The sequence below is a fragment of the Onychomys torridus genome, chromosome 8 (assembly GCF_903995425.1).
Source record: "Onychomys torridus chromosome 8, mOncTor1.1, whole genome shotgun sequence".
In the NCBI taxonomy this organism is placed as follows: Eukaryota; Metazoa; Chordata; class Mammalia; order Rodentia; family Cricetidae; genus Onychomys; species Onychomys torridus.
Window position 1 is genome coordinate 56930127 of NC_050450.1, and position 14229 is coordinate 56944355.

The window sequence follows — 14229 nt, forward strand, 5'->3', positions numbered from 1 at the left end:
GGGGGCAGCCACACCAACGGGCAGGTGGGGGTGGGGACCAGATGGATCAGAACAAAGGACAACGAATTCTGACTTCCACCCGAAGGGCTCTGTATTCAGCTGCCTTGGAGCTTTCTCTGAATTCCACCAACCCTTTCTTATCACTTCCTGCCTTGTTTTCGATTTTTTTTCCACTTAAAAAAAAAAAAGTCTAGAAGTTTCCCAGACATTTACAAGGTATCTATGAACACACACACATATATCCAATACTAAATACGAAAATTCTTGAGACATTATTTTTTGAAAATATTTTTTCTTTTTATAAGAACAAGTAATCCATTTTGCTCTTGTGATTTTTGACTTTATAATATTTATATGCATGTATAATTAAGAGTTGGCTAGATTCTGCAGACACTTCATTACAATTTTGACTTCAACTTTCCAGTTTCCTTATTTAAGGAACGCCCTCCACACCCACACACCTGAGGTCCTAGCCATTTTCTAAGGCACTTGAACCACTAGTTCTTTGGCTGTAAGGGATACAACACCGCAGGAATCCTGCATGCAGACCCTACCCAGCTCCTCTTCTGTAGGGAACTGGAATGAATGAGTGAATGAACATATGAACTAATGAAGTCGCTTGCACGTCTTCTCTGAGATTCTTTTTGAGATTCTTTTTGGAATCCTCAGTCCAGCCTAAGAGGTTGAGCAAGCAGGTCTTATCCGTTTGCAAACATCTAACCGTGGCGGGCCTTAGAAGAAGGTGTCCGACGGATGCCCGGAAAAAGCATCAGTAAAATGGGGGGGGGGGGATCCCAGGGGCCACAGTGTTCCAGGCTGGCTGACTGCAGCCGGGTCAGAACAGAGCATTTGCGCATGGGCCGAGCGGCAACCCTCCCCCACTGCAGGTGAGCCGCCCAGCAGCGGCTCCCACCCCCTGAAGCTCCAGGGTGACGTCAGGCCTCAGGACCGCGCTCCCGCCCCGCCCCGCCCCGCCCCTGCAGGCAGCTCGGGGGGCCGGCAATTCCTCTGTGGAAGCGGGTCCCGCTGCGGGACACAGTGGCTGCGGCAAGCCGACGGGCCGCGGAACGCTCGAGTGGGTTGCCGCGGCGTCCTGACGCTACAGCGAGACGCGATCAGTAGGGGACCGGGGCTTCGGCTGTGACACACCTGCCCCAGGTCCCCCAGCCCTGACTAGCGCAGCGCGCACGCCCCAGCAGGGTCGGCGCCCGCTGCCTCGCGGGATCGCCCGGCTCCCAGTTAGTCTCAGCTGTCCATCTCCCCCGAAGCCAGCCAATCGCCCGCCACTGCCCCGGCCGCACCTCCCGGCGTCTCTGACAGGCATGAGGATTAGCCTATGAGATTGGGAGCCTGTGGGCCTTAGGTCGGGAGCGGGAGCCAATGAGCAGCATTCCAGGTGGGTGGAGGGAGCCGGACTTGGGAAGGTAGCTTCGTTCGGGTTGCTAACGTCTTTCCTGGGAGATGGGCGCGCAAACCGACCAGTGGGTCTGGGGGCGGCGGTGATGGGCGTGGAGCTGGCCCAATGAGGGTGGGAGTGGGTGGGGCAGGCGCGAGCGGCAGTGCTAAAGGAGCCCGGCGGAGGCAGCGGTGGGTTTGGAACTAAGACGCTGGATCTGTGGTCGCTGCTGGGGACGTGCGCTGGCGCCACCATCTTCGGCTGAAGGTGAGAGGTGCGGTTGCCTGGGTCCGAGTGCGGTGTCCCCGGGAGCGGGGACTGTTGGGCGACCAGGAGGAAAGGAACCCGGGCTGGGAGACCCGGCGACTCTAGAGCACAGAGACCGGAGCCCTAGCGCGAGCTGGGAAAAAGCCGACGGGGCTGTGGAGAGCGGACCTTGTGGAGGTGACGGGACCCCAGTGTCTGGAGATGGAGAGACCCTCTGGAGGGATAGGAAATGAGGTTTTTGAGAGTGAGACCCCCCTGCAGAGATGAGGGCCGGGGTGTGCGTGGGGACGATCCTTGGAGGGGATGAGGATGGAGATCTAGGGGGTGGGAATGTCGGGACCAACTCCTAGTTGCATTGGATCGCTGGAAGCGTGAGGTTGGGAGGTGAGTGCCCTAGTAAGAGGCCAGGGGCCACTGGCGTGCCTGTCCTCTTAGGAGTGGACTGAGTCCTGGGGTGTGATCTCGGTGCTCGGGGCGCGGGAAGGAAGGGCCCCTGGCTGGGTTGCATGGTGGGTTAGGCCGAGTTAGGCTTCCCCGGGCGCGGCTGAGGGGTTCTCCGAGGACTCAGAAGGCGGACCCTGCATCTGTGAGGTTTGGGGGGCCGGTAGGGTGAAGTGGTCTGGGGAGCGTGCGGCGGGCGAGGGGCTCCAGAGCCGGGCTCAGGGAAGGAGGGCGGGAGTTAAACGGCATGCCACGCTTGCTGGGGACCGTGGAGGACCGGGAGGTGGACGCCGGGCGAGGCCTGGGCCGTTGGGGGGAACGAGGCGGGAAATGTGGCCCGGGCGCGTTGTAGCGGAGCGGCCGGGGGGGGGGGGGGAGGGTCAGCCCTCGCCTCTGGATGGCTTTATTGTGTAAGTGATCTGGTAGTGGCTCGCCGGAGAATCCCTCCCTGGCCTTCTGCAGTTGGGGGGGTCACACCCTGATCCCATAAAATCCCAGTGGAATTGGGTCGGAGGGAAGTTGAAGCCGTGGAGTCCTTGGCATTGGCGGGGCTTTGTGGGCCTGTGGTGGGCGGATGCGGCCCAGGGACCGGAGAGGCCCCCACTCAGGCCTGCCTAGGAACTGGGGCCTTAGGGAGGAGGTGGCCGCTCGGCGGGTCTGACCCGAGCTAGCTGGTGAGGTATGGGTAACCTACGACCGTTATCTCTTGTTTCTTGGGACCTCTGCAGCTCTCCTCAAGATCACTGCGGTGGATGGAAGGGGGGGGGGGGGGGGGGGGGGGGGTAGGGGAAAGCAGGCGGGGTAGATCCAGACTGCGGATGGAACAAAGACTGCCGGTTTTTTTTGCTGAATAAAATAATACTAAATATAATACTTGAGCTATGCTAAGATTTTGGTTTTTGTTTTTTTTTAAACATTGAAACTAGGGGATGCTTTGGATGAGGTTTAATTATTCCTGTTAGTATCTGACTCTGGAAAACTTTATAATCTAATTCATTGTTTCATCCCCTTCATCAATCTGCTTCTATTAACTATTCTTGTAGCTCCATGCTTTTGATGTGTAAGTATGCCCTGTCTGTCTCCGGTTCTGCAAAAGTGGCCATTTTATGTATCTCCTTACTTGTGCATCTTAAATTCCGTTCTTCCCATCCTTATCGGCAGAAAGCATATGGTGCAATTGTGTGATATACCACAAGCTTTTGCAGCAAAAAGGATGTGACCTGTGAGTGCTTGGCCGAGTATTTGGGCTCCTTAGGGAGATCATTACAATGAAGAGACTAGATAGAGAGTGAGAGGGAGGAAAATTTGAAGGGCACCGATGTAGGATGAATGACCATATGCTCCAGCCTTTGATGTACATTGTTACCACAGAGGAGGAATTAAAACCCCTGGTTTAAGGTCCAAGTTTTGGAAGTATTTTATTAATTGGTGCAGGGCTTCATGGCAGCCTTTTGTGTCTGTGGTTGTCTGGTTAAGTAGAATTTTGATAAATTAAGAGACGGGTGCAGCCGTTTAATGCCAGGGACCTCGGTAGTAGATAGCGTTACCCAGATCGGGGCAGTTCTCATTTGGTTCATCTGTTCCAGAAGCTTCTTCCAGGATGGCTAACTGGCATTATTTTATCTGTTCTTCTGTATTGAGTCTGATCATAAAATTGAATTGTTTTCCTCTGCCCTTGGGTGTTGGGAGGCAGCCGAGAATTTTGCTGGGTGGCGTTTCATTGGAAGTCAGAAATGAGCTGGGTGGATGCCCCAGGGGTGGTTGGACAACCAGTGCAAGGGATGAGCCTTTTGCCTCTGTGGGAGGCAACTTTATATATATGCGGATAAATGATTTAATTATAATTAGACATATAGTTACTTCAGATGACAGATACACCTCCAAATTCTCTCCACGCCTGTCTACTACAGAGGTTCCTTTTTATTCATTCTCCTTTTTCTTAAATGTAGGTATTTTCCTTCAAAATATAAAGTCTGTGCCAGGTTGTGCTAATGTGCTCATTGACAGAACCTATAATCTTTAAACCATTATTGGTAGAGAGGATTTTTTAATTTGGTAACAAGTAATATGGATGCTACATATCCTTCAAAGTTTCTTTCCTGTCCACTCACTTTGATCATTGTAGCCTGGTCTCAGGGCTTAAGACTTCCTCTGCTACTTGTGACCTCTGCTATGTGACCTTGGGCCTGTTACTTGTCTATTCTCAGAATTCTTTGGATTCTTCATTTGTGAAATGGAGTTATTAATGGAAGCTACCTTGTACCCCTCTTGTGAGGATTAAGGCCTTGATATGTGTAACTCTTTAGAATAGTGCCTGGATGTAATTAGGGATGCATAACAAGATTGTTTTAAAAATTGTGGTATTAGCCTTTCAGCAAAGCAAAATATTTGCAAGTGGTACACGTTAAATGCCAGTTTTAAATCAGATCTAATACCAAATGTGCGACGGAGTGAAAAAATACAGTATATTTGGCAAGCACAAGTGAAGAGTTCAACTCACTGAAACATCTTTGCTGGCCTCACAGACTATGAACTAAACAGCCCCAGGAGCACCTCCTACCTGCCTAGTAAGCCTTCTGGTGCAGTGCTAGGTAGGTCGAGGAGACTGCCAGCAGAGCAGCGAGGAGGTGAAGGAGAAGGAAGGATTAAATTGCTACACTGACCTGAAAAGAAAGTGTGAAAGGGTAGCATTTGGGTCAGGAGGGAAGGTTTCTGGTTGTGGGAAGTTTAAGTGAAATTTAAAGATGGGGACCATTTATGTAAAGTAGATCTGGATTCTCTGTCATGTACCAGGGACCAGGCTAACTGACCAGTGCCACACAGCAAGGAACAGTTAACCATCCCCATGGGGTTTAGTTGCAGAAAAATCTGAAAGTGCTAAAAATAATTTGTAATATACTGCTCAACTGAAGACCCAAAGAATTGACTTCATTTAAAAAAATAAATGAAGTTGGGCACGGTGGTACATACCTGGGATCCTAGAGGTGAAACAAAAACTTTAGGAGTTCAAAACCAGCCTCATCTGTACATGAACTTCTGCCTGGGGCTCAAAAAACGAAAAGGTGTGTGTATGTTATCTTTCCCCAGAAAACTAGAAGCATGTGGTGATTGCAATTTCATAATCCACTAGGGTTTTTTTTTTTTTTACATTAAATTAACATGTCAGCATCTTAAACATGTACCAATAAAATTTAAATGTCCCCATTAGATAAAGCAACAACAAAAAAATTCACAATTTACATTTTCTAGACCTGCTATAGAAATGACTTAAGTTATTCCACTTTTTAGCTCCCTATCAAATTTAAGATTGTTTCTACGTTAATGTATGTAGACTTACAGGCAGCAGGAGGCATTCCAAAGTGCCATATATGCAGTCTAACCAACTAATAAGATAAACTCATCTTGTTATAGTTGAATTTTTTCCCACTTTTAATAGTCTGCACTTCCAAAATGTGGAGTGTGTGACCTATTATTTCCCTCAAATTCTCTTGAGGTGATCCCAATCCCACACTTCTTACCACTGTGCAGTCAAAACTGGAGAGACGTGTTACTAACCTGCTAAGCACAGTCCCCACCATACTTCTGATTGTACGTGTGCCCACAATATTTTCTGTATTGCCCTCTCTTTTGTGTTTGCCTAAGAAGCAAATGAAGGGTTAAGTTGTAAAATAGGATAGTGACTGTATTTGTGGTCGAGAGAGAAAACTGTGAGAGCAATTGTCAGAAGTGGTCTGGGACCTGTAGCATTATCATCAGCTGATAGAGACACAGAGTTTGGGCTGGAGAGATGGCTTACCAATTAAGAGCACTTGTTTTTTGCAGAGGACCAGGGTTCCATTCCCAGCACCCACATGGTGGCTCCCAACTATTTGTAACTCTAGTTTCAGGAGATCTGACACCCTCTTCTGGCCCCCATGGGTGCCAAGCTTGCATGTGGTACACATACATACATGCAGGCAAAATACTCATACATATAAAATAAAATCTTTTTCTCTTTCTCTTTCTTTCTTTCTTTCTTTCTTTCTTTCTTTCTTTCTTTCTTTCTTTCTTTCTTTCTTTCAAGAGATGGGGAAGCCAGGTGTAGTGACACCATGCCTTTAATCCCAGCACTCAGGAAGCAGAGGCGGGTGGATCTCTGAGTTCGAGGTCAGCCTGGTCTATAGAGTAAGTTCCAGGATACTCAGGACTACATAGTGAGACTCTGTCTCAAAAACAACAACAACAATAACAACAAAGATTAAAGGAAAGGTAGGGGAGGGATATAGAAATTAAGCTTCACCCCAGACTTATTGAATAAGAACTCTGGGGATGGGGTCTGCAATCAGTATATTAATAAGCCTTCCTTGTGCTGCCAATGCATGCCCCAGTGTGAGACCCGCTGCTTCAGAGCATAGGAGTTTACAATGCATTACCTGTAACAGCTATTTTCTGAAGGATCATGACTGTTTGACTGGAATAGACTCTTCTTATGGCTTAGAAAGCTGTGCCTGCTGTCAGCAGTTAACCTTTCAGGGTGTAGATAGCCCTTTGAGAATTTGAAGAAAACTATGGGTGGTCTCCTTAGAGTAATGCACAGATGCACACATGAAGTGTACTGCATAGTTTATACCATTTCAGGGAGTTCGTGGAGCTTGAAGTTTATTTATAGACTCAAGGCAAATGACCTATTTACAACTTTGGATGACTATGATTTCTTTTCCCATACAACCTACAAAGGATGCCTTATATTGATCTTCTTGCCTACCAAGAGTCCCCAATATTTCTGGTGTGCTGGGGTAAGGGGAGAAGCTGAAGAAATTTGATAGAGTAAAAGTCAGTACTTGGTTTCTTGGGTTGATTTTGATGAAGTTTTAGGAACTTCCTATGAAGTTTGGAATAACTTGGACTTTGGAGTAATAGCAAGGAATGTTTGATATGGTATCAGATTCTAGGAAGACTCTGTTACAAAGAACGACGAGTGATATCTGAGAGGTGCATGATGTCCTTTGATCCAGAAGGCTGATTGCCCAGGTGTAGGAGAGGTGCCTCACTTTGACATGCCTAGAGATTTGCTTAGCATCTTACGTACCAGTAGTCAGTGAGCACTAAATAAACCAATTATATTTTGAGCTCTGACTGTTGTAACAGTCACAGAACAGACCTTTCCTCAATATGGCTTAAGTTACTAATGATTCTTCTCTTCTGTACTGGTTAGATCATTTCTGTAATATTAGGTTTGCTTTGGGGCCACACACTGTTAATGGAAGACATGGTGTTGTGTTATAAAACTTTTTCTCGGGAGATACAGCACACACCAACTGCTCACCCCAGACAGGGAGCCCATGACAGACCAAAGTACAGATACCACCCAAGTTCAACTTGGTGAACTAATGAGTTTTATTGGGGTCACTTATAGGGCTGGGTGAGAGGTTACAGGGGCAGAAATGACTCAAAGACAGCTGCATCCCCAAAGCCCAGGACGGGTGACCGCTCACAAAGCTGGGAACCTGGAGCACACTGCACAGCCTGCAGGCAGCTCAGCAGGTTGGAGTGCCCTTCCCAGGTGCTTTTCTCAGTTGATGTAAGCCTCTTCCAGGCAGCCTGGCTGGTTCCTGCTGCTTCCAGGCAACTGGTTTGGCCTCAGAGTCTTCTTAGCCCCTTAGCTTGTGGGAGGGTCTTCTTTATAGCTTAGCTCTATTGCATCTGGGGAGTGGGGGGACAGATGACACGTCGGATGGGACGGGACTCTCGGCTTTTATTGCTTACTCTGGCAGGGAAGGGCCTAGTGAATCTGGTCAGTTTCAGGGATTTCCTGAAGCTATTTTGAGTTATTTACCTTCCTGCTAAAGGAGCTTCCTGCAGGATGGAATGTTTTCATCCTGGAGGAAACTGTTAGACAACACATGGACGCTCAGGTGAGATGCCGGAGCGGGAGCGGTTGTGGGTACAGCTGGAGACCTGAATAGGCACCACCACATACTTGAAAGGCGTGGTGGAAGCCAAGGTGTAATTGTCTTCTGTGGTTCCCGTGTGACAGATTAAAGGGCCACAGGGAAGCTATAGGGGGATTGTCATGATTCTTATCTGAGGGTGAACTGGAAGGCATAATTTAGCTCTTCATTCATTCATATAGTCTCACTGCGTGTGTCTGTCTCTCTCTTCCCCACTTCTGTACTCTGAGGATGGAGCCCAGGGTCATGTGCATGCCAGTCAAATGCTCCACCACTGAGCTACACCCTGGACCTGCTTCCTTACTCTCTGGCAATTGTATGTGTTTTTGTAGCTATGGCCTGTGGTCACAATGATTCCAGTACCACTCTGAGGCCTTTTATTATGTATCTTCGTTTTATTCTTCCTCTTTTGCCTTCCCCTTCATAACTGTGCTTCATTTGTGGTGAGGGTGAAGGAGGACATAGAGAGGAAAGCGGTCACTCTGAAGCCCGGTTGTTTGCCTCTGCATTTGGTAACTGAGGGCAGATCTTGACTGGTCATCAGACAACCAGAGTCATGATTAGTGGTTACCCCTGAAGTTTACCTTGGAAGATGGAGTAGTGTGGCTGTGGGGAGGGATGCTTGGCCCTTTAACTGTATGTTTTATGTTTATTGAGGCTTTTGCTTTATGTTTCTTAGAAAGTCAAACTTGTAAATTATTTTATATTTCATAAGCATCTAATTTTGCCCTTCTCTTCTAGAGACAATTACTTTTGGATCCTTCTGTTTACAATGGCCCAGAGAACTGGACTGGAGGATCCGGAGAGGTATCTCTTTGTGGACAGGGCTGTCATCTACAACCCTGCCACTCAAGCTGATTGGACAGCTAAAAAGCTGGTGTGGATCCCATCAGAACGCCATGGTTTTGAGGCAGCTAGTATCAAAGAAGAACGGGGTGATGAAGTTATGGTGGAGCTGGCAGAGAATGGCAAGAAAGCAATGGTCAACAAAGATGACATTCAGAAGATGAACCCACCCAAGTTCTCCAAGGTGGAGGATATGGCAGAGTTGACGTGCTTGAATGAGGCTTCTGTTTTACATAATCTGAAGGACCGCTACTATTCAGGACTTATCTACGTGAGTATTTCTTGTCAATAACCCAGGGAGGGTTACCTGGGAAGTTATGTAATTTACATTCTACACATTGCTTGATAGAGAGTACCACACCCTTTTGACATTTTATTTCTGTTAAAGATGGGAAGATTTGTTTGCTTGAACAGTTCCTGATTTTCTTCAGATTTTAACAATGCTAGGTTTAAGTGATTTCGTCTGTGATTAGATATGATGAAATGGTGTTTGAAGACTTTTAAAGGGTGCTCTGGAGGAAGATATGTGAGGGAGCATGTGGCTAAAAGGCTAGGTAATTTCATAACTGAGAGTTCATTTCCAGGAGGACCCAGAGGGCTCAAAGGCTTGGGTGGAGAGCAAGAACAGTTTCACTTGGATGAAGGGAAGCAGGAAGGGTGAATGCTGAGGCTTTTAAGAGGAAATGGTTGGGGATGAGATTGAGGCTGTAGTTGTCCTGTGGTGACATTTATGTTGCAGTTACTGATCATGTCTTTGTATCAAAGTTGCTGAAAATAATTTAGGGTAAGGCAGAGGAAGAATGCTAAATACTGCAAAGAATCTAGAATGGGTTAGATGTCATGGTTCTTGCCTGTTACTCCAGCACCTACGGGGACGGGGCAGGAGGATTTCCATGAGTTAGAGACCAACCTTGGCTAAAGAGTAAGACCTGTTTCAGAAAGCAGCAAGGTCTAGAGAGACGATTCAAGGGTGAAAAGCATCGGCTGCTCTTCCAGAGGACCCAGGTTTGATTCTCAGCTCCCACATAGGGGTTCACAACTAGCTGTATGTGACTTCAGTTTCTGGGGATCTGATGCCCTCCCCAGTCTCCTTATGGTCTCCTGAGACCCTCCTTATGGTCTCCCTGGGCACCAGACATACAATTGGTACACAGTCATACATGGAGGCAAAACACCTGTACACATGGAGTAAAACATTGAAGAAATAGTAACCAAGCAAATCTAGAGTGACGAATAGGTCTGAGTAAATCACAGGCAGGTGACTGACCCAAAGTGGAGCAGTGGTGGGGATGAGACCAGGACCAATGTAAAAGGAAGAGACACAGAAACGTTGACAGAAGAATGGCCTGAAATGGGGAAAAGGTGGTTGAAACTTATACCAAAAAATATGCTACTTGAAACTCACAAGTAATTCAAAACTCAGTCAGTTGGAACCAGTGTTCCCAAGGAACCAGTGCATTTAAGTAGTATTACCAAGCACATACTGTCGTCTGGGTACAACCCAGTGCCCTGTGTGCGATGTCCCTCTAAGGAAATGAAACAGGGTTATAAAGTAGGCTAGAAGCAGAATGGGTACCCCAGTGGGTCGGTGAAGAGCTCTTTGGCAAGGCAGCATTTGGAGTGGAGTCTAGCTGCTAAAGGGAACCAGCAGAGGAGAGGCTGAAAAATGAGAGGTTTGAGCCCCCTCCATCTCCTCTTCCTTTTCCTCTGTGAGGTAGGATACAGAAAGAGAGGAAGAGGTAGCCTGCAGGGCTGGGAGTGCAGACAGCCTTGGAGAAGAAGAGGGGCCAGGAAAAGAGAACAACCCAGGAATAGTGGTGGGAATCCAGCAGAGATGGAGGAACAGTGGCTTTTCCTGGCTGTGTTGTGGGGTTTAGCTGTAGGCCTGTGAAGACTGGGCAACTCATATTTGTATTGCTAGCCCAGTGAGAGTGCAGCTTGGTGACCATCTTAGACTCAGGCTGAGGAGGATTAAGGTCTGGGTTGAAGGGCCAGAGATTGTCTTACTGTTCTATTGCTGTGAGAACTCTTATAAAAGAAAGCAGTCAGCTGGGAGCTTGCTTAACAGAGAGTTGGTCCATGATCATGGTGGGAAGCAGAGGCATGACGCTGGAGCAGTAGCTGAGAGCTTTGCATCCCAATCCACAGGCAGAGAGAGAGAGGGGTGGGGTGGGGTGGGGGGAGGACCAAGACAGACCTCCAACAAGGCCACACCTTCTAACCCTCCCCAAACTGTTCCACTCTTTGGTGACTAAACGTTCATATATATGAACATATGGGGCCATTCTCATTCAAACTACAGTGATCAAGGACTGTGGTTTGAATACCACTAAAGACAGAGTTCATGAGACTGAAGGAGTCTTAGGATGTTGCCGTCAGATGGTTTATGGTCTCTGGAGATTTGAGAACACATCAGTTTTAGATTGAAGCCTGTTGCAGTGACTTAGGCAGAATTGGAAAGGTGGAAAACACAACCAAGAAGTACTAAGGGCCTGGGAAGATAGCTTCTAACATAGAGTACTGCTCACGTAAGCATGAGGACCTAAGTTTGATTCCAGAACCCACAGAAAAGCTCAGGACAGTGGCACAAGCTCCTAGTCCCAGCTCTGAGGAGGTGGAGACAGAGGATCTCTAGGGCTTGCTGGCCACCCCTCCAAGCCTAATTGGTGAGCCGTAAGTCTCAGTGAAAGATCCTGTCTCAAAAAATAAGTACAACTGGGTGGTGGCGGTGGCACACACCTTTAAGCCCAGCACTGTGAGGGTTGGGTGGGGGGCCAGAGACAGGAGGCTCTCTGTGAGTTCAGGCCAACCTGGTCTACAAAGTGAGTTCCAGGACAGTCAGCTACACAGAGAAACGCTGTCTTGAAAAACAAAAACGATAACAACAAAAATAAGTACTACTATCCTGAGGGACAGCACCTGAGGCTGACCTATACCCTGTACATGCCTGTGTGTGCACACACACGCACACGTACATGCACACGTACACACACACACACACGCACGCACGCACGCACGCACGCACGCACGCACATGTGTGCACACTGTAAAGGGCATCAGTGTGGAAAGGAGCCAGGCTGCGTCTGTAGGAGGTTTACCTTCATTCCCTCAGTGGGTACTGTGGATAGCTGCAAGGGGGGGGGATGGAAAGGTTGCCTAGGTACAAGGGAAAGAATAAGATAAAAAGAGCCGAGGAGGCGACTTCAGTGGATAAATTGCTTGATGTGTCCTTAGCACCCACATGAAAAGCTGGTGATAGTCCATGCCTGGCTCTGCCTTCGAATGCTGAGCCAGGGGGATGGGAAGGGGGCGGCTTGCCAGCCAGTCAGTCTAGCCAATCAGTGAGCAGGTTCCATGAGAGACCCTGCCTCAAAAAAATTGAGCACATTGTGTTGTTTGTACATATGTGCAGCAAAATGTTCATTCATATAAATAAATAAATCTAGAAAATAAAATGAAAATTGAGAACAATAGAGGCAGATATCTGATGTCAACCTCTGTTCTTCACACATGCACACAAGCGCATATACATGCATGGAAATTTGTAAACATTCTTCATGATAATTCAAAGTCTTTGCAGCTGTTTTGTGTGTATATATATTTTTTTCCTCCAACCTAATTTGGGGATAATCTAAATGAATTTCTGAGTTTCTTTTCAAGCCATGGCTTCTAGGACTGTACAAAAGGACAATTTTGAGTTTTTTTCTCCAAGTGTTAAATTCACAGCAGGGGTTAGGGAGGATGGAGAAAGGTTCCCACCCCAAACTTTTGGAGCAGTTGACAGTGGTGTCGGGAGAGCTGCTGCCCTGACTTCCTCTACTTGTTTGGAATTAACGGGGTAGTTGAAACTGTCAGCCAAGGTGCCCGTGGTAGAGACAAATAGTCTGTGCTTTGCCCGTGTTGTGTGGGTAAGATAAAACAGCTTCCTGCGGACAGGCATGGCTGGGGGGGGGGGGGCACTTTTCTTTGGACTTATTCTTCCTGATCGCCAAATTCTCAGATCACTAATTTCCATCTTCCCTCCTACAAAACCACTTAAAACTGTAAAGTTCTCTTCAGTACTGCTTTAGCTCACCTCACAGATTTGATGTTTTGTTACTCAGTGTTAGTATTTTCTAATTTCTGTTGACTTCTTCAGTCTTTGGAACATTAAAGGTGAGGTTTTAACATTTACAAAGTTTTTTTTCCCCTTTTGTTTGCTTTGCTATGTTTCTGGTATTTTTGAGGCGGGATCTCCTTATGTAGCCCTTTGCTGGTCTGGAGCTTGTTATATAGATCAGGGTGGTCTCACATTTGCAGCTGTTCTCCTGCCTCTGCTTCCTCAGTGCTGGACTACAGGCTGGGTTTTGGTGGTTGTTTTACTTTTCCTGTTATTTGTTTGTGTGAGTGTTCTATGTACATGTTCGTGTGTGCACATGCATGTGTGTGACTGAAGGCTAGAGGTCAACAGAAGGTCTCTTTCTCAATCACTGTTTATTTTTTAAAAAAACATTTATTTTTATTTTATACATGCGAGAGTTTTGTTTGCGTGTATGTACATGTGCTGTGTACATGCCTGCCTACCTGCCTGTGGAGGCCAGAAGAGAGTTGGAGTTTTAGGTAACCGTGAGCAGCTGTGTGGGTGCTGGGAACCGATCCTGGTCCTCTGTAAGAGCAGTAAGTGCTCTTAACCACTGAGCCATCTTTCCAGCCCCCATTTACCTTATTTTTTGAGACAGGGTCTCTCACTAAACCTACAGCTCATCAATTTGGCCAGACTGGCTGGTCAGTGACCTCCAGGGATCTGTCTACCTGTCTCCAGCTCTAGGATTGGAGATGCATCCTACTATGCCTAACTTTTTTTATGAGTGTATTGGGGGTCCAGGCTCATGCTTCGAAGGCAAGCACTTACTGACCTGTCCCCTCTGCCCCAGTTTCTTGGCTTTTGAAGGCATGGTTTTGTTGATCAGGATGGCCTCAAGCTCATTGTGTAACAAAAGCAGGTCTAGACCTCCTGCTGCTCCTGCTCCAGCTCCCAGGTCCTGGGATTACAGGCATGTGCCACCATGCTTAGTTTCCAGAGTGAGTCTTCGTTATCTTTTCACTATTGTTTTTTAAAGTAATCATAAAGCAAAAATAGTGTTCATATATCAATCTATATTTTTGTAATTTGTCTATTTTTTTGTTTGTTTGTTTGTTTTGAGACAGGGTCTTACCATGTAGCTCTGTCTGTCCTGGAACTCATTATGTAGACCAGGCTGGCTTCAAACGCAGAGAGTTCCCTGCCTCTGCCTCCTGAGTGCTGGGTGAAAGGTGTTGCACCACCATGACTGGCTAGATCCTTATTTTTATTGAAGACCTCAACTCAGC

At 47.3% G+C, this 14229-nt stretch overlaps 1 protein-coding gene across 6 annotated transcripts in view; it reads left to right on the top strand.

Annotated features, from left to right (window-relative positions):
- Positions 1–1149: 1149 nt before the first annotated feature.
- Myh10 (myosin heavy chain 10) overlaps positions 1150–14229 on the top strand; it is a 127347-nt gene continuing 114267 nt past the window's right edge. For 2 of the 6 annotated variants that reach the window (XM_036198114.1, XM_036198118.1), the window contains exons 1-2: positions 1440–1663; positions 8776–9151. In XM_036198114.1, coding sequence (XP_036054007.1) covers positions 8807–9151 — 345 coding nt within the window. In that variant the 5' untranslated portion in view covers positions 1440–1663; positions 8776–8806. Of the gene's footprint in view, positions 1664–1742; positions 1841–8775; positions 9152–14229 lie in introns of those variants that run through there. The other 4 variants (XM_036198117.1, XM_036198120.1, XM_036198119.1 and 1 more) reach the window with 4 other exon arrangements.